The sequence below is a fragment of the Nyctereutes procyonoides genome, unplaced genomic scaffold (genome assembly GCF_905146905.1).
Source record: "Nyctereutes procyonoides isolate TBG_1078 unplaced genomic scaffold, NYPRO_anot_genome, whole genome shotgun sequence".
In the NCBI taxonomy this organism is placed as follows: Eukaryota; Metazoa; Chordata; class Mammalia; order Carnivora; family Canidae; genus Nyctereutes; species Nyctereutes procyonoides.
Genome location: NW_026575133.1, coordinates 42,687,004 through 42,712,043, shown reverse-complemented (window position 1 = coordinate 42,712,043; position 25,040 = coordinate 42,687,004). Strand labels below are relative to the sequence as shown.

At 43.7% G+C, this 25,040-nt stretch overlaps 1 protein-coding gene across 3 annotated transcripts in view; it reads right to left on the bottom strand.

Annotated features, from left to right (window-relative positions):
- SP110 (SP110 nuclear body protein) overlaps positions 1–25,040 on the bottom strand; it is a 42,388-nt gene that overhangs the window by 2,634 nt on the left and 14,714 nt on the right. For 2 of the 3 annotated variants that reach the window (XM_055346113.1, XM_055346114.1), the window contains 8 exons: positions 23,780–23,860; positions 22,199–22,252; positions 17,275–17,415; positions 14,590–14,655; positions 10,583–10,681; positions 9,979–10,121; positions 9,139–9,183; positions 666–781 (listed from right to left, as the gene is read on the bottom strand). In XM_055346113.1, the coding sequence (XP_055202088.1) occupies positions 666–781; positions 9,139–9,183; positions 9,979–10,121; positions 10,583–10,681; positions 14,590–14,655; positions 17,275–17,415; positions 22,199–22,252; positions 23,780–23,860 (745 nt within the window). Of the gene's footprint in view, positions 1–665; positions 782–9,127; positions 9,184–9,978; positions 10,122–10,582; positions 10,682–14,589; positions 14,656–17,274; positions 17,416–22,198; positions 22,253–23,779; positions 23,861–25,040 lie in introns of all 3 variants that reach the window. The other variant, XR_008667095.1, reaches the window with a different exon arrangement.

Sequence of the window (25,040 nt, the reverse complement as noted above, 5' to 3'; positions counted from 1 at the left end):
CTGGAAACAGCCCCTGTTCCTAGAGCTGCCACCATCCTTCTTTCAAGCATGGCTGAAGGACTCAGCTGGGAGATGAAGGGGACACCTCCCAGAGTCTCCAACACCCCCATGTAGGGCCTGAGCCCGTGACCTTCCTCCCATTGAGGGTGGCAACAGGGCCCTCCATGTGTGGAGGGTGATGTCAGGGTGAGTGGTGGACTCTCCTTTCCCCACTTGAGCTGCTGGGAGCACGAGGAGGCCAGCCAATCACACCCAAGTGTCAAAACTAGGCCTTAACCCCCGGGAACCCGGGCCTCTATCAGTCTGTTGAGCTTGTGGCAAGATGCATGAACCAGGCCTTGTTTCCTGCCTTTTCTGAAAAAGTGCTGAACACAAACAGCTGGTGTTTCGCATCCTCCATCCCCATGGACAGCTGTCATCCCCTCGGAAAGGACACCTCCCAGGGGCAGTGGCAAAGTGGAGTCACGGTGGTTCAGGCACAGACTCAGAGAACCAGAGGCTGTCACTGATACCGGACGGGACACAGCTGCTGCCCCCTCCAGCTGCTCAGGGTCACACCTGGGTGGCGATGCTCACGGGTCCTGCTCTTCCTCCTGAAGATGGGCGACCAGAGGCAGGGCCTGGGCGGAGTGTGTGTGCAAAAGGCAGGGCTGCGTCTCACTAACCTCTCTGCCTCTGCAGGCGGGATGTGACAGTCCTCATGAAAGGCTCTTGGACAAGTGTCACAGCAGAGCAGTGGTCCCCCTCTACAGCACACCTCACATTCCTTGAAGTTTTCCCACTGGAAGGGGAGATAATGCAGCAGTGCTGGGGTCAGTGAGACTCACTGCACACTGACACCAAGGGGCTTTGGCACACACCACCCTTGTGTGATCCAGAGTGGATGTGTTCAACACGCCTGCCTGCGGTGCTCCCGGAGAGTGCTGCTGGAGGACGAGCCTGACCTCTCCAATCACAAAAGAGCGAAGGGCAAGAATCAGCAAGCCACCACTTGAATCACACCTTGTCAGAGCTGGAAGGGACCGGAAGGCCACGTGAGCCCTTTCTACACCAAGTGTGGCCTGAGGACCAGCTGCATCAGCTTTACCTGGGACCTGGTTAGAGATGCAGAGCTACTGAATTGAAAACTGTTTTAACAAGGTCCCCCAGAACAACAACAACAACAACAACAACAAAACCAAACCAAACCCCAGCATCCCAGGTGGTTTGTAAGTGCGTGAAATTTGAAAAAGACACAGCTTTAGGCAACCTCCTCATTTTACAAGGCTGGAAAGACAGGATGTTTTGTTTTGTTTTTTCCTGCAGGGTCAGCACAACTTAGCACCCGAATGAGACTGGCACCCAGGCTGCCTGTGCCTGGGTTCAGAGGTGTTTCTGTCCACTATGTGCCATCCCAGGCAAGCATGCTGGGCAGACCCGGCGCAGTTCCTGACATTACGGCTGACAAACAGAAACATATAGAGAGCTGCTGTATATATGGGTTGTTTTGTGGGCCTGAGAGATCATGGTCTTTCTCATGCCCTTAAAATGTGATCCAGTAAATTCTACAAGCGATCTTTACTGCTGGATAAAGACCTACAGGCAGGAGCCCCTGGTTCCACTCCTGACCCTGCAAGATAGACGGTAGGGCTTCACACATAAGGAAATATTTTCTCTGCACTAAATGTAGGAGTCAGGAAGAGGTATCCTTCTGTCTGTGCCTCTGGGTGGAGAAAAGGTGGGAAACAGACCATCAGGAGCTCGAGCAAAGGATTGGAGGAACTGAGGATCAGTCACATCTAAGGAGAGAAATCCTGCTACTACCCTCGACTGTCCACAACACGAGCACAAGGACCTGGGTGAGGGCAGAAGGAATGGAAATATTTTGTCTATTCTAACTAGGCAGTTAGAAGGGCACCTGGTGGTTTAGCTGGTGAAACATCTGCCTTCAGCTCAGGTGATGATCTCGGCGTCCTGGGATTGAGTCCCCCATGTTGGGCTCCCTGCTCAGTGGGGAGTCTGCTTCTCCCTCTTTCTTTTGGCCCCTTCCCACTCATCCCCCCCACCCATAAATAAATATAATCTTAAAAAAAAAAACCTAGCCATGCAGCCAGAGTACAAATTCCCCTTGATTTGGGGATGGGTTCATCTCTGTGTTAATTAGGGAAGCTTCTAAAGCAAATTCCCCTTCTAACAGGGGCCCCAGGACTCCATAAAGAGGGCTCCCCACCAATCCTGAAGTTCAGGTGATCTTTCTGGCCTTCCCATCCTGAACTTCCTGGTCTGCCTTTCTTTGTCCCTGGAATTCACACTCTATGGCCATTGCCCTCTGACTAGACACCTGGCCTGTCCAGGTCCAGGGTGAAGATGCCAGTTCCCCCAGTAGCCCAGACCTGCTCACTCCTCCCAGCTGAGACCCTCTGGATTCAGAGCCCCAGTCTCTCTAGTGTGAGCACTGATAGTTTGTTTTTTTCTCCTTTTCTATAATGCAAGTGCCTGACTGAAGCCTCGATTGCTCCAGCACCCCTGATAAACACAGCTATCTTGCTATTTCTCAAGGAAACACATTGCCAGCCACACAACTAGGTAAAGAGCCAGGCCATCGATCTCCGCTGAGGTTCTTTTGTTTTATAGATCTTGGTTGATTTCAAGACTTTTTGGGCCACTTGTTTTTTTCTCTTCCCTCACTTTAACCATCAAAACTCTAGCTCTTATGTTTTAAATTCACCAATAAAGAGTGAACCTGGAAAACCCTAGATCCCCACCCTCAACCCCAATAAAGGCAGAGCCTCATGCCTATACTCATTCTCTCTCTCTACCTCTATAACTCTCCATCCATCTCTCTGCAACTTCATGATACGGCTCCAGATGTGCTTTGTAATTTCCAGGTCCTATAAATAATATAATAAATCTTCTTTTTCCTTTTAGTTTCCTGACAGTTACTGCTGGAGGGCATCCTATAATTATAATAAGAGCCACGAGGACCAGTCCAACCACAACATTGGTTATTGATAGGCTGTAACCAGCACAAAACACCCCCTTCCCTAGGCAGAGACAGAGAGAAAGGACTTAAAACTCCACAGTCTCGTTCTGACTCTGGCTATTATGTTTGATGGCCGACAGTTTCAAGATCCACTCCTCCCTCTTCCCCTTTTGCCACATCTGGGCAACTCAGTAAGGAAGTTCATGGGCTCCCCATCTTGGTCCCAGTGAGATGTTCAAACCAGTCAATCTCTGCCCCAGCAAGGAAATTCTCAGGCTGGCCCCACTCATAGCCATAATAACACCTTGGACTAATAGTACCCCCTCGCCACTCAGGCCATTTTCAGACCAGCTTGGGAGCCTGCCCTGCTCTTCCTAGAAAGCCTCAGTATGTGAGTAATAAATTTCATACTCTCTTGTGTATGTGTTGCATCATCAGTTTTGATATCTAAACCCAGTTTTTGGTGGAGACCTGAACTACTTCCTCTCCATCAACCAGAAGACAATTGGCTCAACAGGCAAACAGCTTCAGTGACCAGGGTCTGTCTTCTCTTGCTCCGGCTTTCTAACTGGTTCTGCTAACTGGCTTATGCTTTGAGTGGTGTTGCTACCTGCTGGGCCGTGGTACTGAGGTTTCCGTCATCCACTATGAGATACCATCATTCTTCTCAAGCTTAAGAATAGACCAAACTGGACATTCAAGGAGAAAAACAGTAGAAATAATCACTCCTGCTTGAAGCAGATCTCGTACAATGAGTTTTGATGCTTGAAATTTATATTGGATTCTACTAACTATTTTAACAAGGGGAATGTCCATGGGTTCCATTTGGTAAGATTGATTGCTAAGTGTTGAAAACTACATTTTATTCGACTTCCTTATTCATTGGGTAAGAGCATCCATGCCCATGATGTCATATCTTAGAGCAATGAGTATTATGACCATGAAGCATTTAGGCAAGGCAACAATTTTGATGGTTAAAGTGAGGTATATCTGTTTGTTCTCTATTTTATCTTTGGTAGCACCCCTAAGAGTATAGAGGGTAACTTGTTTAAATTTAGTGGGATATAATTACTTGCAAAGGAGCTCCACCCATTAAAGTCCTATATATAGTATTATTGAAATTATTGGCACCAATCACTTGGAAACTGGCAAGTGTTTTGCTGTCCCAGATTTGGCTAGGAAGTTCTACTTTGTGTTTAGTTCAACAGCATTTCAGCTGTAGCTTGCCTTCACCTCTGTAGGGATACAGCACGCCTTTACATGGTTGCCTGCAGTACCGCAACAGCTTTACCATCACATATGACCTCTGCAGGCAAGATCTGAACTGCATCCAACTTTCCCCAGGAGCACAAGTATGACACCACACTGGTGACATCCTTTTCGTTTGGCATACTCATTCAGAATATACAATAAGTCACAAAGAAAGGCCATTGCCTACCACAGTTCAAGGGCCCATCAGCTCAGCAAATTTGTGGGCATTAATGGTTATTTGAAGGCTGCTCCATCCCTGACACTGTCAAGAAACAATTATTGGCCTTCTCAATAACCATGACTATTGCCCAACACATAGACAAAGATAGATACCAGTGGAGACTGGGTATATTGCAGAGCAACAGTGATGTATTAGATAATGTGGCTGAAGAAAAAGCCTACATTTGTCCATTTGTAGTCATTGCAAATTATCTCATTTTTTCCAGTGTGGCTGCTGATAGGCAGGACTGAAAGGTCAGGTGTAGTGTGCTTCTGACTATAACGCACTGACATGTGGTATTACGAGTGAGAAGGAACTATAATATTGGGGCCACTAATTAATGCTCTGAATTTAAAACACCTTTGTTGTTTTTATTACAAAAGTAATAAATGGTCATTATAAAAATTCTACCTGTAGGGGGGAGGGGCAAGATGGCGGAAGAGCAGGGTCCCCAAATCGCCTGTCCCCACCAAGTTACCTAGATAACCTTCAAACCATCCTGAAAATCTACGAATTCAGCCTGAGATGTAAAGAGAGACCAGCTGGAACGCTACAGTGAGAAGAGTTCGCGCTTCTATCAAGGTAGGAAGACGGGGAAAAAGAAATAAAGGAACAAAAGGCCTCCGAGGGGGAGGGGCCCCGCGAGGAGCCGGGCTGAGGCCGGGGCGAGTGTCCCCAGGACAGGAGAGCCCCGTCCCGGAGGAGCAGGAGCTGCACCAACCTTCCCGGGCGGCGGAAAGGGGCTCGCAGGGAGTTGGAGCAGGACCCAGGAGGGCGGGGATGCCCTCGGGCTCCCGGGGACACTAACAGACACCTGCGAGCGCAGGAGAGTGCGCCGAGCTCCCTAAGGGCTGCAGCGCGCACGGCGGGACCCGGAGCAGCTCGGAGGGGCTCGGGCGGCGGCTCCGGGAGGGAGCTGCAGGGCGGGAGCGCGAATCCCACAGCGCAGGCCCCGGAGCACAGGGCGCCGGGACACAGCCCAGGATCCGGCCTCCCCCGGGACAGGCAGAGGCCGGGAGGGCCCAGGACAGCGAGGACGCTCCTGCCCCGAGCTGAGCAGATCAGCGGCCCCGCCCCGGAGCCTCCAGGCCCTGCGGACGGAGAACCGAGAGCCCCGAGCCCCGTAGTTCCTGCGGAGGCTGAATCCAGGCTTCCAGAGTTGCCATAGCAACTGCGGCTGTTCCTCCTGGGGCCCCACGGGGTAAACAACCCCCGCTGAGCCCTGCAGCAGGCAGGGGCAGAGCAGCTCCCCCAAGTGCTGACACCTGAAAATCAGCACAGCAGGCCCCTCCCCCAGAAGACCAGCTGGACGGACCAGTGATACTCCCCCGTGTTCCAATACAACTTGTTTTTGGCCACTCTGCACTGAGCAAAATGACTAGAAGGAAAACCTCACTTCAAAAGAAAGAATCAGAAACAGCCCTCTTTCCCACAGAGTTACAAAATCTGGATTACACTTCAATGTCAGAAAGCCAATTCAGAAGCACCATTATACAGCTACTGGTGGCTCTAGAAAAAAGCATTAAGGCCTCACGAGACTTCATGACTGCAGAATTTAGATCCAATCAGGCAGAAATTAAAAATCAATTGAATGAGATGCAATCCAAACTAGAAGTCCTAACGACGAGGGTTAACGAGGTGGAAGAACGAGTGAGTGACATAGAAGACAAGTTAATGGCAAAGAGGGAAACTGAGGAAAAAAGAGATAAACAATTAAAGAACCATGAAGACAGATTAAGGGAAATGAACGACACTCTAAGGAAGAAAAACCTACGTTTAATTGGGGTTCCCGAGGGCGCCGAAAGGGACAGAGGGCCAGAATATGTATTTGAACAAATCCTAGCTGAAAACTTTCCCAATCTGGGAAGGGAAACAGGCATTCAGATCCAGGAAATAGAGAGATCCCCCCCTAAAATCAATAAAAACCGTTCAACACCTCGACATCTAATAGTGAAGCTTGCAAATTCCAAAGATAAAGAGAAGATCCTTAAAGCAGCAAGAGACAAGAAGTCCCTGACTTTCATGGGGAGGAATATTAGGGTAACAGCAGACCTCTCCACAGAGACCTGGCAGGCCAGAAAGGGCTGGCAGGATATATTCAGGGTCCTAAATGAGAAGAACATGCAACCAAGAATACTTTATCCAGCAAGGCTCTCATTCAAAATGGAAGGAGAGATAAAGAGCTTCCAAGACAGGCAGGAACTGAAAGAATATGTGACCTCCAAACCAGCTCTGCAAGAAATTTTAAGGGGGACTCTTAAAACTCCCCTTTAAGAAGAAGTTCAAGTAACTCTGAACGTGAATGGGCTTAATGACCCCATCAAAAGGCGCAGAGTTTCAGACTGGATAAAAAAACAGGACCCATCTATTTGCTGTCTACAAGAGACTCATTTTAGACAGAAGGACACCTACAACCTGAAAATAAAAGGTTGGAGAACCATTTACCATTCAAATGGTTCTCAAAATATACCCTAAAAACTACAGAACACTTCTGAAAGAAATTGAGGAAGACACAAAGAGATGGAAAAATATTCCATGCTCATGGATTGGCAGAATTAATATTGTGAAAATGTCAATGTTACCCAGGGCAATTTACACGTATAATGCAATCCCTATCAAAATACCATGGACTTTCTTCAGAGACTTAGAACAAATTATTTTAAGATTTGTGTGGAATCAGAAAAGACCCCAAACAGCCAGGGGAATTTTAAAAAAAGAAAACCATATCTGGGGGCATCACAATGCCAGATTTCAGGTTGTACTACAAAGCTGTGTTCATCAAGACAGTGTGGTACTGGCACAAAAACAGACACATAGATCAATGGAACAGAACAGAGAACCCAGAAGTGGACCCTGAACTTTATGCTCAACTAATATACGATAAAGGAGGAAAGACGATCCACTAGAAGAAAGACAGTCTCTTCAATAAATGGTGCTGGGAAAATTGGACATCCACATGCAGAAGAATGAAACTGGACCACTCTCATGCACCATACACAAAGATAAACTCAAAATGGATGAAAGATCTAAATGTGAGACAAGATTCCATCAAAATCCCAGAGAAGAACTCAGGCAACACCCTTTTTTAACTTGGCCACAGTAACCGGAGAAGGACAAACAGTGTATGTTCTCATTCATTTGGGGAATATGAATGATAGCGAAAGGGAATATAAGGGAAGGGAGAAGAAATGTGTGAGAAATATCAGAAAGGGAGACAGAACATAAAGACTTCTAACTCTGGGAAACGAACTAGGGGTGGTGGAGGGGGAGGAGGGTGGGGGGTGGGGGTGAATGGGTGACGGGCACTGAGGGGTACACTTGACGGGATGAGCACTGGGTGTTATTCTGTATGTTGGTAAATTGAACACCAATAAAAATTAATTTATAAAAAAAAAAATTCTACCTGTACATAAATGTATAATATGGAAGACAAATGTCCCGTAGAATCCTATCCCAAAATAACCAATTCATTCAGATATATTTTCAGTCATATGCCTACATCATCACATAAACAAAATTGGGTTCCTTCCACTACTTCTAGCTTAAGATTCTGAAAGCTTTCTTGACCTTAGAACCTTTGGGTGGTTTTCCACTGACTGAGGAGAAGTCTATACCCACGCTTTTTTTTTTTTTTAAGAAAACATCATTCAGTAGATGTATCAGTTTATTTTGTAATAATGATGGGCATTTGTAGTCTTCCCTAATTTTTGCCGATTACAAGGAGCATCCCTGAACACAATAAAGTATTTCAAATCAGCATGGAAAAGATGTTTTATATAATAAACAGCTTTGGGGGACCCCTTATCCTTTTAAACTTTGAATGAATTCAGCCAAGGGTCAGGCAAGCCTCCAGGGTGATATGGGAAAGGCCTCTGCCAAAGGTTCAGATCTAATGGGAAGTTCTTTTTTTTTTTTTTTTTTCTAATGGGAAGTTCTTGAAGGAGATTTGTATCTGGAGGGCATATTTAAGCAAGTGAAGAAGGCTGAGGAGAGGCAGCTGATGCAGACAAGGATGACTGCCATTTTCACCTGGAGGGATGCTCTGCAGAGACAAAGCTCAGTTCAAACACTATTCCATTTTGGTGCTACTGATAAAGAGCCTGTTGAATTGAGGCATAGTTGTGTTCAACACATCACTTTTTGGTCTTTCACATACCGTTCTTGTCTAGCTCCATTTCATAATTACTTTTCTTTTTTTAAAAAAGATTTTATTTATTTATTCATGAGAGACACAGAGATAGAGAGACAGAGACACAGGCAGAGGGATAAGCAGGCTCCATGCAAGGAGCCCGACGTGGGACTCGATCCCGGGTCTCCAAGATCATACCCTGGGCTGAAGGCGGCACTAAACCGCTGAGCCACCGGGCTGCCCTCATAATTACTTTTCAAACTAGAGCACTCTATTTCTGACACCTTTGGTTCATATTCATCCAAATGTCCAGGTCTTTTTCTAAAACACATGTACATCATCAGTTTTTGTCCTAGTCTTTATTTTAAAGAGTTATTTGTGTCCTCATCTCAAATTAACTACGAAATTAATGGAGGCACATACATGTACCAGTATGTCATTGTCATGAAGATGCAATGCCTAAGAGTAAAGGTGATCCAGGGCTGGGGAATTTGAGGACTTGAAGGTGAGTCTTTGGATGCAGAGAGTTTGCAACATGGCGACTGAAAATGTGGTAGAAATTCACCTGTTCTTTACCTGTCTCTTGACACTTATTCTTGGAGGACACAGCAAAAGTCCTTTCTGAAAGACAGAAGGAGTCAATGAATGATCTTATTCTAGAGGCTTTCCTTTTGTCCATATCAAAGTTCCCACTTCCTAGTGAATATTTGTACCTGGGCATCCTACTGGGTCTCAAACACATGGTGTCTGAAAGAAACATTAGCTCAATACTCAATCCTGGACTTCACTTGATAAAATCATTTTTTTTTTCCATTACTCAAACTCAAGACCCATTAGTCCTTCTTTCTCAGGAACTTTCTCACCTACTTTTTCCTCTCCATTTCTCCTTCTATAGGTAAAATCTTATGATTTCATCCCAGGGGTAATTTTTTTTAGTGTTTTTGAGAGGCTTTGTGTTGGGTTCTGGGATCACAAAGACCAGCTTGTTTGTTGTTGCTCACAGGATTGAGTGTGAGCCAGGGAAGTGACCAGGAGAGACTGCCCAAAGACAGGGGATCTGGAAATGCATCACCTGGGGGTCCACATGGAGCTTTATTGGGCAGAGCATACAGGAAACTCTTGGAGGTCTGGGTCTCCATTTGGCTTCCTCCTAGTTCAACCCACTCAATACTCCGATTCTAAGCTTCTTAAATCTCTCCTGACCTCACATCCTTTGCTTGCATTTAAAGTTCTCTGCTGTGGGTACCAATCTGCATTCCTAACTTTATCACCCACAACTTCTTTCTGTGAAAAATCTAGCTCTTTCTCAATCATGTTGTGGAATCCTAATGGAAATTTCTTCACAGTTCTGTTATCAAACTCCCACTCAGCCTTCAAGGAATTAAACCCGTCACCCATCTGTTCCCTGTCAAATACCTTTATCAGCTCTCCTAAGGTCTTTCCTTTGCAACGCACAGTCTGCTTCCATTTCTTTGAATTTGCCTGTTTTCCTTCAATTTCAAATTCTTTGGGTGTGAACCAAACCCCCGCCTCATTCTGAATGCACTTCTCTGAGGATCCTGTAAGATAAAGATGGCCCATCCCCAGATCCAGTTTCATCCCCTGTGAATTCAGCCTAAACCTCTCAAAACCCATAACTGGTTGTTCCACCTGCCTGGGTCCAGAGAGATTCCCTGTGGGGAGGGAGCAGTAGCAAGGGAGTCTGGATTCCTCCTCTCTCAGAGTGAAGGAAGCCCTAAAAATCTGTGGGAATGGTGCCAGAGTGAGAAAGAATTTGCATTTTATGTGACATCTACAGGTGGCAAGTAGTGCCACTGGGTCCATGGATAACTTCCAGGTGGGAGTGGAGTGGCCGGGCTGCCAGGTATACCATGACATAGAAAGAAAATTCTCAACAACCACTTCTTTCTCTGTAGCCTGACTTGCAGGATTTAATTCCTGGATGATCAAACACATGGGTATTTTCCTCTCTTCTAGTGGTTCTAGGGGTTCCAAAAAGCAGAAGATTGAAAAAACTCACCTTGTTTCAATTTCTCCTTATATAAAATCCCCTTGGCTTCACCACAGGTCACAGGAAGTTTGGGAGAGAGAAAATCCACGGTTTCATCTTCAGATTTTTCTGAAAGTAGAAGGGAAAGTAGAAGAGTATAGTGTTGCTCAGTCTTCATTCTATCTCCTTGATGAATTTTCCTTACCCTGGATTCTGATAATAGTAATAACAACAATAATCATGTAAATGGCAATGAGGGACAACCTCTGGTTAACTGGCAGGAGGTCTTCCATTTTGAGTGGCAGATTAGCTAATATGTACAGAAGAGTTTCTGATAAAATCATCACCTTCGATATTACATCAAACAAAATGTTTAGTAAAACATATAGGGCTTCTTTGGTGAGTGGGTTTTATTTAATTCAGAAGCTAATTGACCATCACTTAACATTCTGGTCCTTTATTCCATAAGCACCTGCTTATCCCTCTGATAAGCTGATAAAAATTGCCTACTCAGAATATTTCATGGTGCTCATGTAGCTGGAGGAAAGGTCTTTGTCTATAATCTTATCACCTGCTTTAAACCAAGGCAGGGTGAGTGAGGTGCTTAGCACTGAGGGATTAGTATCAGTCTTAATTTTTTTTGTCCTTTTTCATTTTTTTTAAAAAAGATTTTATTCATGTATTGATAAGAGACATAGAGAGAGAGGCAGAGATGTAGGCAGAGGAAGAAGCAGACTCCCCGTGGGGAGCTTGATACGAAACTGAATCCCAGGATGCCAGGACCACGACCTGAGCCAAAGGCAGACGCTCAACCACTGAGCCACCCAGGTGTCCCTGTCCTTTTTCCTTTTATTGCTTTTCTGTTTCATCCTCTATGAGTAAAAAAGAAAAACTCCAAGGACTCTAGACTAATCTGTAAATTGCATATGGAGAGATTTGGTAATTGTGAGGCCCTGAGTAGGGATGTGGGGTATTGATTCAGGAGAAGCAGCTGTAAAAGAGTTTACAATAAATATCAGCAATTCCTGCTTCTTTTTACCCCAGCCTCACTGTGGGTGAATTCATTCCAGATAGACTGCAAGCTCTGTCTCTGGGGGCAAGAAGAAAGCTCTGCCCATGGCTTATTTGTGTTATACAGGACGCTACTTGTGGAATGAGGCTAAGGGAACAACTAGTCCAACTCTCTCTCTTGCCCTGAACACTTATTAAAAGAGCCAAAAGGAGATGTAAGAAAAAGCAAGAGCACCATTGGAAAAAGAACAGAGCAGCATCAGTGGTGAAAGAACTGTCCCATCAGTTACCTTGGGAAGATGTAAACTAGAGTCAGATGTGAAAGCACAGATCCCTGAGAAGTGAGGGGACGGCTCCCCTGAACAGAACACTGGAAGATGCCCAGCCTTGGAGGGGCAGGAGCTATAGCAAGCTTGGGTAGAAATGAGGGGGTGGGAAGAACTTAGTTTCAAGAGCCAGCCAGTACTCTTGCATGGAATGGCTGGCTCCATTACTTGTCTCCAGACTGTGCCCACTCAAATTGATATGGCCCAGGGGATGACAGCTCAGCCTCAGGAGCCAGACTGGCTGGGCTTATAATCTTGGCTGTGCAATTTGCTAGCAAGTTTACGAATGTGTATATTATTGTCAAAGTTGACTGGAAGATTTTCCATGGGGGGTTCATAACCTGGACAACAGGGCAGAGCCACAGGTAACTTAGGACCACTACTGCAAACCCCAGAGGGGGCTTAGAAGGCATTAGGGACCTCGTATAGTTCTCCGTCTCGTGGAATAAATGGTAAATATAGGTCCCAAAACGCAGATGTCCCAGTCATGCTTGCAAGCAGATGCAGGAACAGTGGGTAGCGCTGGCAATTCTGGGCTGCAAGCCAGGGTACAGAGTTGTGGGCACAAGCAGGACTCCCTCCTTTACTCAGTGCGGGCAGTTTACCAAGACAGGCAGGACCTTGTGTCCTGAGTATTTCCAAAGCTGCCACCATGTACCTAACGAGTGACAGCTTCCTAATCTGTTCCCAATAATCCTTCATTGGGCTTAGTCTCACCTGCTCATCTTGCAAACCGGTTTTTAAGGATGGAACCCTGAAGGGAAGGCCGCCTGCCTAACATCTATTAGCTCACCGTTCAGAAGCGTGAGCAAATAATGAGGAACCTGCTATGAAAAGTAAGCAATTAACAAAGAGAGTTCATGGAGACCAAAAGCAGGGTGGACGAAATGAAAAGAAAGCCTAACAGAGACAAGGGAAAGCAGAATGGAAAAAACCGAATTATGGATTGGGTAGATGAACATAGGGAAAAGTCACAAGGTGAAAACCACGCATGTACAGACATGGCCTGGGGAAAAGTCTGGAGCTCCATGGTAGTGTAGTCGTTGCAGCTCATACTGCATTGTAGGAGTAAACGGAGGCTCTGATATTGGGATTCACACTTTGCGAAGAATAGATAATGTATTGGCCTGACAGTTATTTTGGTGTAAACTTTGTGAGGCACGGAGAAGCTGGACATAGAGCAATGGGCAAGGTTGACTGCTTACTGATCTCATTTGACTTTCACACAGTGAACAGGATGTACACAGACAGTTAATTATAGTTGTGACAAGTGCCACGAAGCAAGAAAACACTGGGCTCCATGAAGGCATGTTAGGGAAACCTACCCTTGCCTGCTGGGACAGAGAATGCTTAGTTCAAGGTGAGGCAAGAGGGTGTCAAGGGAAGGGAAGAAGAACAAGGGAGATTAGCTTTGGGGAGGGAGTGTGTGATGTGGACAGAGGGAGGAAGTCTTGAGCAGGAAAGGAGGGTGAAGCATCCAGTGTCACAGTGGCGTCTGCTCTGAGAAATCAGGCTGGTGGGAGCACTCAGGATGTGGGTAGGGGTTGGATTGTGTGTGTGTGTGTTGCGTTGTGTTTCTTGATCTAGGTGCCAGGTACATGTGTGTTTTCCTTTGTATTAATTCCTGGTACCTGTGTTTTTCTTAGGCATGTTATGCACCAGTGCTACTCAACATGTCGTGTGTGATGAGACAGCAGCTGATCAAAATAGAATCAAGGCTCTCCAGGTCGTGGGATCGAGCCCCATGTCAGGCTCCATGATGGATGTGGACCATGATTGGGATTCTCTCTCTCCCTCTGCCTACACCACACCCCCTCCCCACCAGGGGTACATATGATCTCTGTCTGTCTGTCTCCCTCTCAAAAAAGAAAAAAGATAAAAAAAAGGAAAGAAATAAAAGAAGAAATCAAGGTATCTCCACCGAGGAGGGCTTGCTGTGAAGACAGCATGTCTAATGTCACAGTTAATTTATAAGCTCCTCCTTTTTATAGACCTGCCATAAACAGGCTTGTAGATGGCACCGGTCTGTGGACCCATCTCAAGTAGCACCTGCTCTGCTTCAATAATAAATTCATGGGGGAGAAAAGACCAATGTTACTGGAGCCTAAAGAGGGAAGGGAGAGTGAGAGAGGATAATGCTGAAGAAGTGTCACAAAAGCAGAAGAAAATTGAGCTCAAGCAGAAAAGGAGGAGGGAAAAGAGGAGGAGAAAGAGAGAAGGATGGTGACCCCAAGAGGCCTCAGAGTGCAGGGGGCAGAAGCAAGCTCACAGGCTGAAGCATAGAGACCAGGCTCGCACCCCTGTCTGTCAAAGCAATAGAAAGCTCAGCTCTTTGTAGGTAGGAACATCATCCGGGCTTTGCTTTCATAAAGGTTTTCACCAAGTTTTAGAATGAAGGAAGTATAAATTGATGTTAGAACTTAACTCATGGGTTTGATCATTCTCTTTTAATCATTCTGGGTCTTTGTATAGTTCTGTGTTGAAGAATCTGTACAGAAGTGGGTGATTGGGTAGGTAGTATAAGGTATGTGGCAGCATTCACCTGGAGTATCAGGTGTGGCACCTTGTTAGAGCAGAGAATGCAGGTGAAGGAGACCTAGCATGGGAGGGAACGAGGAGGAAGAGAGGGAGACAAAGAGTCAGCAGACAAACAGGGCATCAAGCGGAGTGATGGCCAGGCCCTGCTTCGGGCTTACTTACTCTTCAGGGGAATATTTTTCTGATGCCTTGTTGAACTTGAACTGATATCTTCTTTCCTTCTCTTTTCTAAAATAATAATAATAATAATAATAATAATAATAATAATAATAATATCATTTGTAATTGGAAACATAGATTTACATGCTTTATGTCAACTATTTTTTTTCTAAAGATTATTTATTTATTTATTCATGAGAGGCACAGAGAGAGAGAGAGAGAGACAGAGACACAGGCAGAGGGAGAAGCAGGCTCCATGCAGGGAGCCCGACGTAGGACTCGATCCCGGGTCTCCAGGATCACGCCCTGGGCTGGAGGTGGCACTAAACCGCTGAGCCACCCGGGCTGCCCTTTATGTCAACTATTTTAAAGTAATTTTTGAATTTCTACCACTTTGGAGAGACAAAGTAGATATGAGTCTTGTGAAAGGAACAGTATAGCATTGACCATGGAAAAAGAGCCAGCTCACGTTGATAGATAGGAAGGCTAAAAATACTACAGAAGCTGTATATTAATAAATTAATATATTCATATATTAATATAATAATGTATATACATGTATTTAATGCAAACAGTAGAATAAAGGGTATAACTTTATAACATAGAAAGGGCTTTTTAAGGAAGAAATACATAGGGCACAAAGCCATGGTTCTCAGTGCTGGGTGGCTTGGTCCCCTGGGGGATATTTGACAATGTTGGGAAATCTTTTTGTTTCTCACAACTGGGAGGAAGATGCTACTGGCAGTTAATGGCTGGGATGTTGCTAATCTTCTCACGATGCACATGACAGCACTCATAACAAAGAATTATTCAGCTCCAAATGCCAGTAAGTGTCAAGGTTGAGAAACTCTGGCATAAACCATCTTGGAAAAGATAAAACTGATTTGTCTAAATAAAATATTTTAAAAAGTCTCCACTACCAAAAATTTCTCAAGTTAAAAATTTAAATAAAATAAATAAATACAAATAAAATAAGAAAAATTTCAATACATTAACAAAGTGTTGATTTCTGTAATTGATTAAACAAAAATGAATTGTCCTATAAAAAATGGGCAAATATGAACAGGTGATTCTCAAAATAAAAAAATTCTAATAACAGATTTATTTAAAAAACAGGTATCTTTGGGCAGCCCGGGTGGCTGAGCAGTTTAGTGCCGCCTCTGGCCCAGGGTGTGATCCTGGAGACCTCGGATCAAGTCCCATGTTGGGCTCCCTGCATGGAGCCTGCTTCTCCCTCTGCCTGTGTCTCTGCCTCTCTCTCTCTCTCTCTCTCTCATGTGTGTCTCTCATGAATAAATAAATAAAATATTTAAAAAAACAGGTATCTTAGGAGAAATAGGCTAGATGATGTTATGGCAAATTGTAAACCTCCTAAATCTCAGTGGTTGATTATAGGTATTGGCAAATGACAACTTGAGGACCAAATCTGGTCAATACCTGCTTTTATACATAAAGTTTTATTGGAACACAGCCAGGAGCATTTGCTTATATGTTTGTCTCCGGCTGCTTTCATGCTACAATGGCAGTGTTGAGTAGTTGCAGTAGAGACTGTATGGGCAGCAATGCTTAAACTATTATCTGGCCCCTTTTAGAAAGTTTGTCAAGTGCTGGTTTAGAACAACCCAGTTGTACATCTCCTTCATGCTACTTGTTCATCACGAGTTAGATGCAGTTCCATATCATTGTCATACATAGATTCTGGGGACAGAGAAACCTCTGTCTAGAACCATTGCTGGTCCCATGACAGAGAAAAAGATGATACACAGGCTCTGAAAGGTTTGGCTTTGAAGTGACCCTCACACCTCTGTCCACATTTCCTTGTCCAGTCAAGTGACATGGCCACACCAGAGTCCACAGGGCAAGGGTATATAACCTTCTGAGATATCAGTAGTGATACAACCTATCACAAGCAAAGTGCAAAGAAATTCAAAGGAAAACACGAGTAGAATATCATTCTTTGATTTTTTTTAAGGTTTTATTTATTCATTCATGAGAGACACGGAGAGAAAGGCAGAGATATAGGCAGATGGAGAGACAGGCTTCCTACAGGGAGCCTGATATAGGACTAGATTCTAGGACCCTGGGATCATGACCTGAGCCAAAGGCAGATGCTCAACCACTGAGCCACTCAGGTGCCACCATTCTTTGCTTTTAATCTGTCAACACAGAAAAGTCATTATTTCTAGTTTTGGTGGAGGCTTAGGGAAAGGAGCATCCATGTAATGTTAATGGGCATCTAAACTAGCAAAAATTTGATCATCAATATGTGTTAATTTTAGATATGTAGACTTATTGACTAAGTCACTTCTCTTCTAGAAATACATCATTAAGAAATACTCCTAAGAGTGTGTCCACTTTGAGGATTGGTGTCACTCCTCATATGGGGTGAACTTGAATCAGACAGGAGCTCTCAGACTCAGTGGAGCAGTGGTGACTCTACAAATAGAAATGTAAACAACAGACACTGGGAAGTAGTCATGTGAGTCCATGTGTCACAGCTGAGATGACCTGCACATTGCAGGCATTGCACTGACTTCTTCCCACAACGACTTTCCAGCAACTCCTTGCTGACTTGTCTGCACTGCTCCCTTCTACTGTTTCCTTTGCATACCACCCAACCCTGTGCCTGCCCCATGAGAGACTCTCCCACACTGAGCATTCAGATGACAGATTCAGTCCCCAGCTTACCCTTTGGTTCCAAGGTTTGAACACATTCAGTCCTTGCCTTTTGGGCCCTTGTCATGACCTTTGAGCTCCTCCAATCATCCTTCCTTTCAGTTGCCTGATCCATCACTTGGAGATTCTCTTGGATTCTGTGCTCAGGTGAGGCTGCCCATGGGATAGTGATCTGTTAATAGTTTTAAATTGTGGTTCCCAGTGAACCTCTTCCTCCCTCTTTTAGTGACTTTCCATCTCATACCCCAGTCTTCAACCTTTTAGGAAATCCCTGTACCCTTGTACCTCACTTTTATCTGCTATTTTCTTATAGTCCTTCCTCTTCTTTTTTGTGTTTATCTTTTTTTTCCTCCCCCAAATCACAATACTCCATCCTGTTTCTCTTTTCCCCCTTCAACTCCTCTTTTTGTTTATTAATTATACATGCATCAATTAGAATGTAAGCTCCATGTGGGCAGGGATGTTTGTGTTTTGCTCACTGCTGAGTCTGTAGGACCTAGGACATGTGCCTGAAACATATCTCACACTCTATTCACCTTTGTTTTTGTTTTTAATTAATTATTTATTTGTTTGTCAGAAAGAGAGAAAGAGAGCACAACCAGGAGAACAGCAGGCAGAGGTGAGAAGCACAGAAGGCAGAGGTGAGAAGCAAGTTCCCCACTGAGCAAGGACCCTGATGCAAAACCTGATCCCAGGACCCTAGAGTCATGACCTGAGCCAAAGGCAGTTGCTTAAGACTGAGCTATCCAGGCTCCCTCCCTTCACCTTTATTGACTGTATACATAAGGAGAGCATATTTTTGAAAATATTAAAATGATGTAATTTTATCCTCATAAATCACAGTGGCCCAGGGTTCCCTAATTATTAAATCAATAAGTTTCTGGGAAAGGACAGACACTGGCTAAAACTGAGTCATCACTGCTTAGTTGAGACCTTTTGGGAGACCATGCACAAAATCTTGAAACACAGAACTTGTTGAGAGCCCAAAGCTTTTCTAAGTTCCAAAAATTACATTTATGTACTACCAATACAAGTTTGGAGGTCTAAATGTGAAGTTTTCCTAAAAGTCATTGGTAAAGAAAACTCAGCATATGACAAAGACTAAGTTTTCTCTAGCCAAGGGAAGAGAGGAGGTGGGAAATTGCGAGAAAGAGAAAAGACAAAAACGAGGGCAAGCAAGTAGATCTGAGTCCCCTCCTGGGTCAAACTCTGAGACTGAGAGGCACTGTAAATAAGCAGGAAAATAAGCACATGTCCAAAGCAGTGATGCTCATGTCATGATACATGTTGGGAGCTGAGGGGAAATGCCCTCCCAGGGTGCTCATGGAATGGCCCAGAATCCAAGGGAATCCTTAGCGACTAGCACATCTTGGGCCCTAGTTTGGGTACATAGTTTTGAGTAAAAGAATGAAGGGAGAGGGAAGGAGAAAGGTAGGAGGGAAAGAGTTCAGGGGAGGAGAACAGGATGATGAGGATGTCATAAAGCTAAAGCGTAGGAACCAAAATGTGCAGTTTCACAAATTTTTGTTTCCTATACTGCAAATAATGCAATTTTCATGCATGGAGTAGACACATGATAAGTAGCCATAAGTCAATTCAGATTTTTTTTAAAGATTTTATTTATTTATTCATGAGAGAGAGAGAGAGAATGAGAGAGAGAGAGAGGCAGAGACACAGGCAGAGAGACACAAGCAGGGAGCCTGACATGGGACTCGATCGTGGGTCAGACCCTGGGCTGAAGGCAGCGCTAAACACCTGAACCACCCGGGCTGCCCAATTCAGATGGTTTTTGAATGCTTGGGACTCCAAATCTAATTCCAGTTTGATATTGGGAGTTTGAATCCTACCTGGCCATTAAGACTAGCTTTCTCTACTCATCCTGGCTCTGAGCCAGACTAGACACAGTCCTAATCTCAAAACTATGTGGCATCTCCTGTTCAGTTCCACTCTATTCCTCCCAATGATAAGAGAAAAGAATTATGCTGGAACCATCATGGTGTCTGGGTTCTCCTTCTTTTCTGAGGAAGGGTCCTTTAACAGGGTGACTTAGGGGGCAGAGATGGGACTGGCTGGGTTCCAGGGATACTCAGATGGCCATGTGCCTGGAGAGGAGGCCATGCTGGTCATCCAGGTAAGGACCTTGATGAACAAGGGAATAATAACTTCACTCTTTTTGCTTACTTCTTGGGAGCTTTTGCCCCTGCCTTCTTTTTGAAGATGGCAGGTTATATTTTTCTATCTTCTTTTCTAAAACAGAAAAAAAAAATCTCATAGCTATAAATATTGATTTACAAGCTTGAGATGTCAATACTTTATAAAAAATTTTTAAACGATTTTATTTATTTGTTCATGAGAGATGCAGAGTGAGAGGCAGAGACATAGGCAGAGGGAGAAGCAGACTCCTTGAGGGGAGCCTGATGAGGGACTCAAGCCTGGCACTCTGGGACCATGCCCTGCGCTGAAGACAGACACTCAATTGCTGAGCCACCCAGGCACCCCTTATAAATAAATTTATGTAAAAAATTATTCCATTTTACTTGGAAATAAAAAACGATTGAACAAAGAAGTCATATATATACCAAACTATCAACAGTGGGGAATCTCTCCCTCTCCCTCTGCCCCTCCCCTCTGCTTGTGCTCTCTCTCATGCTCTCTCTCAAATATATAAATAAAATCTTCAAAAACAAAAGAGATTTACTTAGCTAAAAACTCAAGGGCAAAAATCATAAAGGTAAAAGATGTACAGATTTGGCTGGTTAAAAAATAAAAAATGTCCACACTTCAAAAACATCCTTATAATATTAAGACAAAAAATGGGGAAAATTGCAATATATGTAAAATATAAAGAGTTAATATCCTTACTAGATAAAGCAAAAGAGAAATAGGCACTAGGAAAATGGGAGAGAACATAATTGAAAATACTCAAAGAGGAAATACAAGTGACACATGTACTTAAAAATTGTCTTCAGACCGATAATCATAAAAAACAAAACAAAACAAAACACGTTGTTTGGCTTTAAGGATCCTTGTTCTTTAAAAGGTTTTATCCTATTTAGTGTTGATGAGGACATAGAAAATGAGCACTCATCTATTGTCAAAGGGAATGTAAACAATCCCATTTTCTGAAGAACAATTTGCTGACAAAGATGAAATCGAAGATATGCAGACTCTACCCAAGTAATCTCACACTTAGCAATTAATTCTGAGGAAATTACTGGATATACGTGCAAAGGTACAAACACACACATACATGATTTCTATTTTCTTTTCTTTTTTAAGATTTATTTATTTATTCATGAGACAGAGAGAGAGAGAGAGAGAGAGAGAGAGGAGGGCACAGACACAGGCAGAGGGAGAAGCAGGCTCCATGCAGGGAGCCTGATGTGGGACTCGATCCCGGGTCTCCAGGATCACACCCCGGACTGCAGGCAGCACTAAATTGCTGAGCCACCTGGGCTGCCCTGATTTCTATTTTCATATAAAAATTGGAGATAACCTAACTGCCCATCATATAGGCGATTATTTAAACTAAATTGCTAATTATACAATAATGTGCTATATAACTAAAAGAAAGAAAAACATAACATTGATATGCAGATATATGTATTAAATACCCAATGAAAAAACTGTTTATAGACCATATAGTAGATGCTTCTATGTATATAGAATAAGATAAAGCTATGCATATTTCTAAGGTATAGAAATAAAGTGGGAGAAGCAGATGAAATAAGAGTTTCACTTCCTGATTAACAGCTTCCTGTACAGATTCTGTGGATTTTACTGGGAACATTGTATCACATAAGACAAGGTAGGCTGTGCCGTTGTACAAACAAAACCACATCTTGGTGGCTAAATGTTGACAATGTTATGTCTCAATCACACAGAGTCCCCTGCAGGACTTGGAAGCTCCCAGCAGTCTTTATGGTGGTGTTGAGACCCACACTGCCTTGGCCCTCTGGCACTTTCTTCTTCCACAATCAGATGAAGAGGGTATGGAGAGCTGCACAGTGGCACCTCTGTGCTGTTATTTTTAAAAGATTTTATTTCTTTATTTGACAGAGAGAGAGAGAGAGAGAGAGAGAGAGAGCAGAGCACAAGCTGGGGGAACAGCAGAGAGCAACAGGTTCCTTGCAGAGCAGGGAGCCCAATGCAAGGCTTGAGTCTCTGCCCTGGACACTGCATTTCTCCCAGGAGCTGGGAAATGTAGTGTCCAGGGCAGGGAAGAGAACTGGAAATAGTGCAGAGCACTAGCGATGCTCACCACTACAGTGTGCAAGGCCTGGACTGCTGATTGTTTGCCTTTCTCTGGTCTCACTCCTCTTTATTAATAAAAGTATTGATTTTGAGCTGGATACTTGTCCTTTGAGTATAAAAATTACATTTCCCAGCCTCCTGTGCAGTTAGGTGTAGTCAGGTCACTCCTAGCAATGAGATATTAACAGAATATCTAACTGCAACCTGCAGATAGTGCCCTTCAATGGAGGAGAGATGCACCCCCCCCCCACCCTGCCACCAGACCTTGCCTCTTTCCTTTGGTGGGACTGTAGACTCGCTGGCTGTACCTCAGTGAGAAGGGGCCACACTCTGAGGATGGTGGTGCAATGACTAATGACAGTTTGAGACTCTAGGTGCATGTGTCAGCCCTGACTGCCCACCTACACGTGGGAGAGAGAAATAAACTCTCTTATTTCAGCCATTGGTTTTTGAAGAGAAGGGTGGTTGTTGTCACATACAACAAGCTAATCCTACTGGCTGCTGCTTATTGCTTTTATAGTGTGGAAAATTTTCTGTGTTGAAAAAAATAAATCCCTGTTTTAAAAAGCACAAATCTTTTTATGGTGTAGGATGTCTTTTGTAGCCTGGAAGAGCATTAACAACCCAAAAAAGTAACATCAAATCTACCCTAACAGAAACCAAATAGGTTCTTTACACTTACGCTTTTCCCCAGGAGATTTTCCCAAAGGTGATTTATTTCCATTCTTTGTTGGATCTAGAAAGTAATGAGAAAGAAAGTAATTTTAAACGGGCTTTAAATTTTGTGACTACCTCATTTCAGATAATATTGGGTTGGCAAAGCTTTGTCAGTATTATTTCAATCCTTTCCTTTATAATGGGGAATGATGGGGCTTGAAGAGAGTTCTAGGGGGCCATGGCACTCATCTCATCCTATGCCATCATCCTTTATCCACAATCCTGGAAAAACCCACTCATCCTTTACATGCCTCAGTCTCATCTATAAAATTGGAATTCATTATTCAACATTCTCTAAGGATTGTTGTAAAAATAAACTGAAAATATCCATGAGAAAATTTGCAATATTACTATGTAAGTTAGTGCAATGTGGGAGAAACTGTTAAAATGATTATTTGTACCTTAAGGGGGTCAAATGCAACCCATTCTTTCTGACAATAAATACTTGCCATTTGAGAGTTGCATTCTGTGAATTTGGGACACATCGCCAACAAACAGAAGAATGTTCATATTTTCTTTCCCCCTGAGGATAGCGATAGCAAATGTGCACTGTGGCGTAGTGATTGTGAGGGTGGACTCACCTCACCACTTGTCAGCACATGCCCACAATGACATCAGTGGCAACTGCTCGGTTGTAGTATTATATTTGTGTTTCTGATGAGCTGTTCTCTTCCCAATTCTCTCAGAAAGGGTAAGTGAGAAACATGGAAATTTGGATCTTTGGAAAAATTTTGTTCCATGGCTTGAACACTTGCAATAGAGTACCATGAATGTATTTAGGATACACTCAGCAGGATAAAGAAGATGTGGTTTATGTATACAATGGGATACTACTCAGCCATTAGAAACGACAAATACCCACCATTTGCTTCAATGTGGATGGAACTGGAGGGTTTTATGCTGAGTGAAATAAGTCAGTCAGAGAAGGACAAACATTATATGGTCTCATTCATTTGGGGAATATAAATAATAGTGAAAGGGAATAGAGGGGAAGGGAGAAGAAATGGGTAGGAAATATCAGAAAGGGAGACAGAACATAAAGACTCCTAACTCTGGGAAACGAACTAGGGGTGGTGGAAGGGGAGGAGGGCGGGAGGGTGGGGGTGACTGGGTGGCGGGCACTTAAGGGGGCACTTGACGGGATGAGCGCTGGGTGTTATTCTGTATGTTGGCAAATTGAACACCAATAGAAAAATAAATTTATTATTTTTAAAAAAATAGAATACATTCAGCAGTATTGTCCCAAGGTAGAAAAAATTAGTTTGGAGATTAGGGTGGGGAATCTTACTCTTTTTATGTATGAAGTATATAGATAGGCAGATATTTATTCCTCCTCAAGATAATTATCTATCTATCCAAACATAAATGGGTATATAATATATTTGTGGTATTAAAATATCATAGGTTGTGTTCATGGTTAGGAAAAAATATCCAAGAGGGCTCCTTAGGGCAGTGATAATGGGGAAAGGGTTGGTTTAGAATCAAAAAGCTCTGAATTTGGGTTCCTGAAGACTGCACTTTGAGACTTGCAATCCCTCATCTTTACCATGCAGGATGCTTAGTGGTGTGCCGGGCGGCTCCTGGGGTCTCTTTTCTTCATTTGTTTCTGAACAGTCATCACTGATTTCTGAAAAAAAAAAAAAAAAAAAAAAAAAAAAAAGACATTTCTTTCAGGTCTCAGAAAATGGCCCTGGAAAGTTCCTAGGAGTGTCCTGAGGTCCCAGGACAGACATTTTTGGTGAAGGCTGGAGGTTCCAGGTCTTGCTTGAGTTTCCATAACCCTTCCTGAGAATGACTCTACTACTGGGTCTGTCTGCCACTCTGGCGAGGCGTAGAGCAAGGCTGGGCAGCAGAGTGTCCTCTGCCAGTGGAGATATCCAGCAAAGGGCAGTCATCTGAGTCCTGGGACCAGAGGCTCAAAGTGAGGTCATGAATCCCTAGGGCATCCAAGGAACCCTTTCAGGATATCTCTGAGGTCAAAATCGGTTCCTTACTAAGACATTCTTTGCCTTTCATATGTTGACATGTGCTCACATGGAGCAAGAGCTATGGCAGGTAAAGCTGCTGGTGCCACAGTATAAATTAAAGCAAGTGTCCCTAAACCTTATGCAGTCTTCCCTACAACAGACCATTTAAAAAAAAAGAAAAGAAAAAATAAATAAAATAAAAAGAAAAGAAAAGGTCAGTTTCACTTAAGAATGTTCTTGATGGGGATGCCTGGGTGGCTCAGCGGTTGAGTGGCTGCTTTTGGCTCAGGTGGTGATCCCGGGGTCCCGGCTCAAGTCCTGCATCGGGCTCCCTGCATGGAGCCTGCTTCTCACTCTGCCTGTGTCTCTGCCTCTCTCTCTTTGTCTCTCATGAATAAATAAATAAATCTCTACCAAAAAAAAATGTTCTTGATGAACGAATTAAAGTGATTAACTTTACTAAATTTCTACCCTTGAGTACATCTCTTTTTAATAATCTATGTGAAAAACTGGGAAGTCCATATGAAGCAGTTAGCTACATCTTAAAGCACGAATGTCTCAAGAAAAATACTTGTGTGATTGAGCTACAAGCTCACTGTATAAGTCAGTGACCCCCTATTTTCCAAATGTCCAAGATATTATAAAATCCTGCATAAATAGAAAATCCTTTTAAAATGCAAGACAGCATAATGCATTGCACTGCAACAGATTATAAAAAGTTCATTCATGTGGTTTCAGATGCCACCTCACAACTAACGTTTAAGAAACCAACCCTTCTTGACTTTGGGTATAATATCAAAGATAAGCATACACAGATATCTCAATAAATGGCGAAAACAC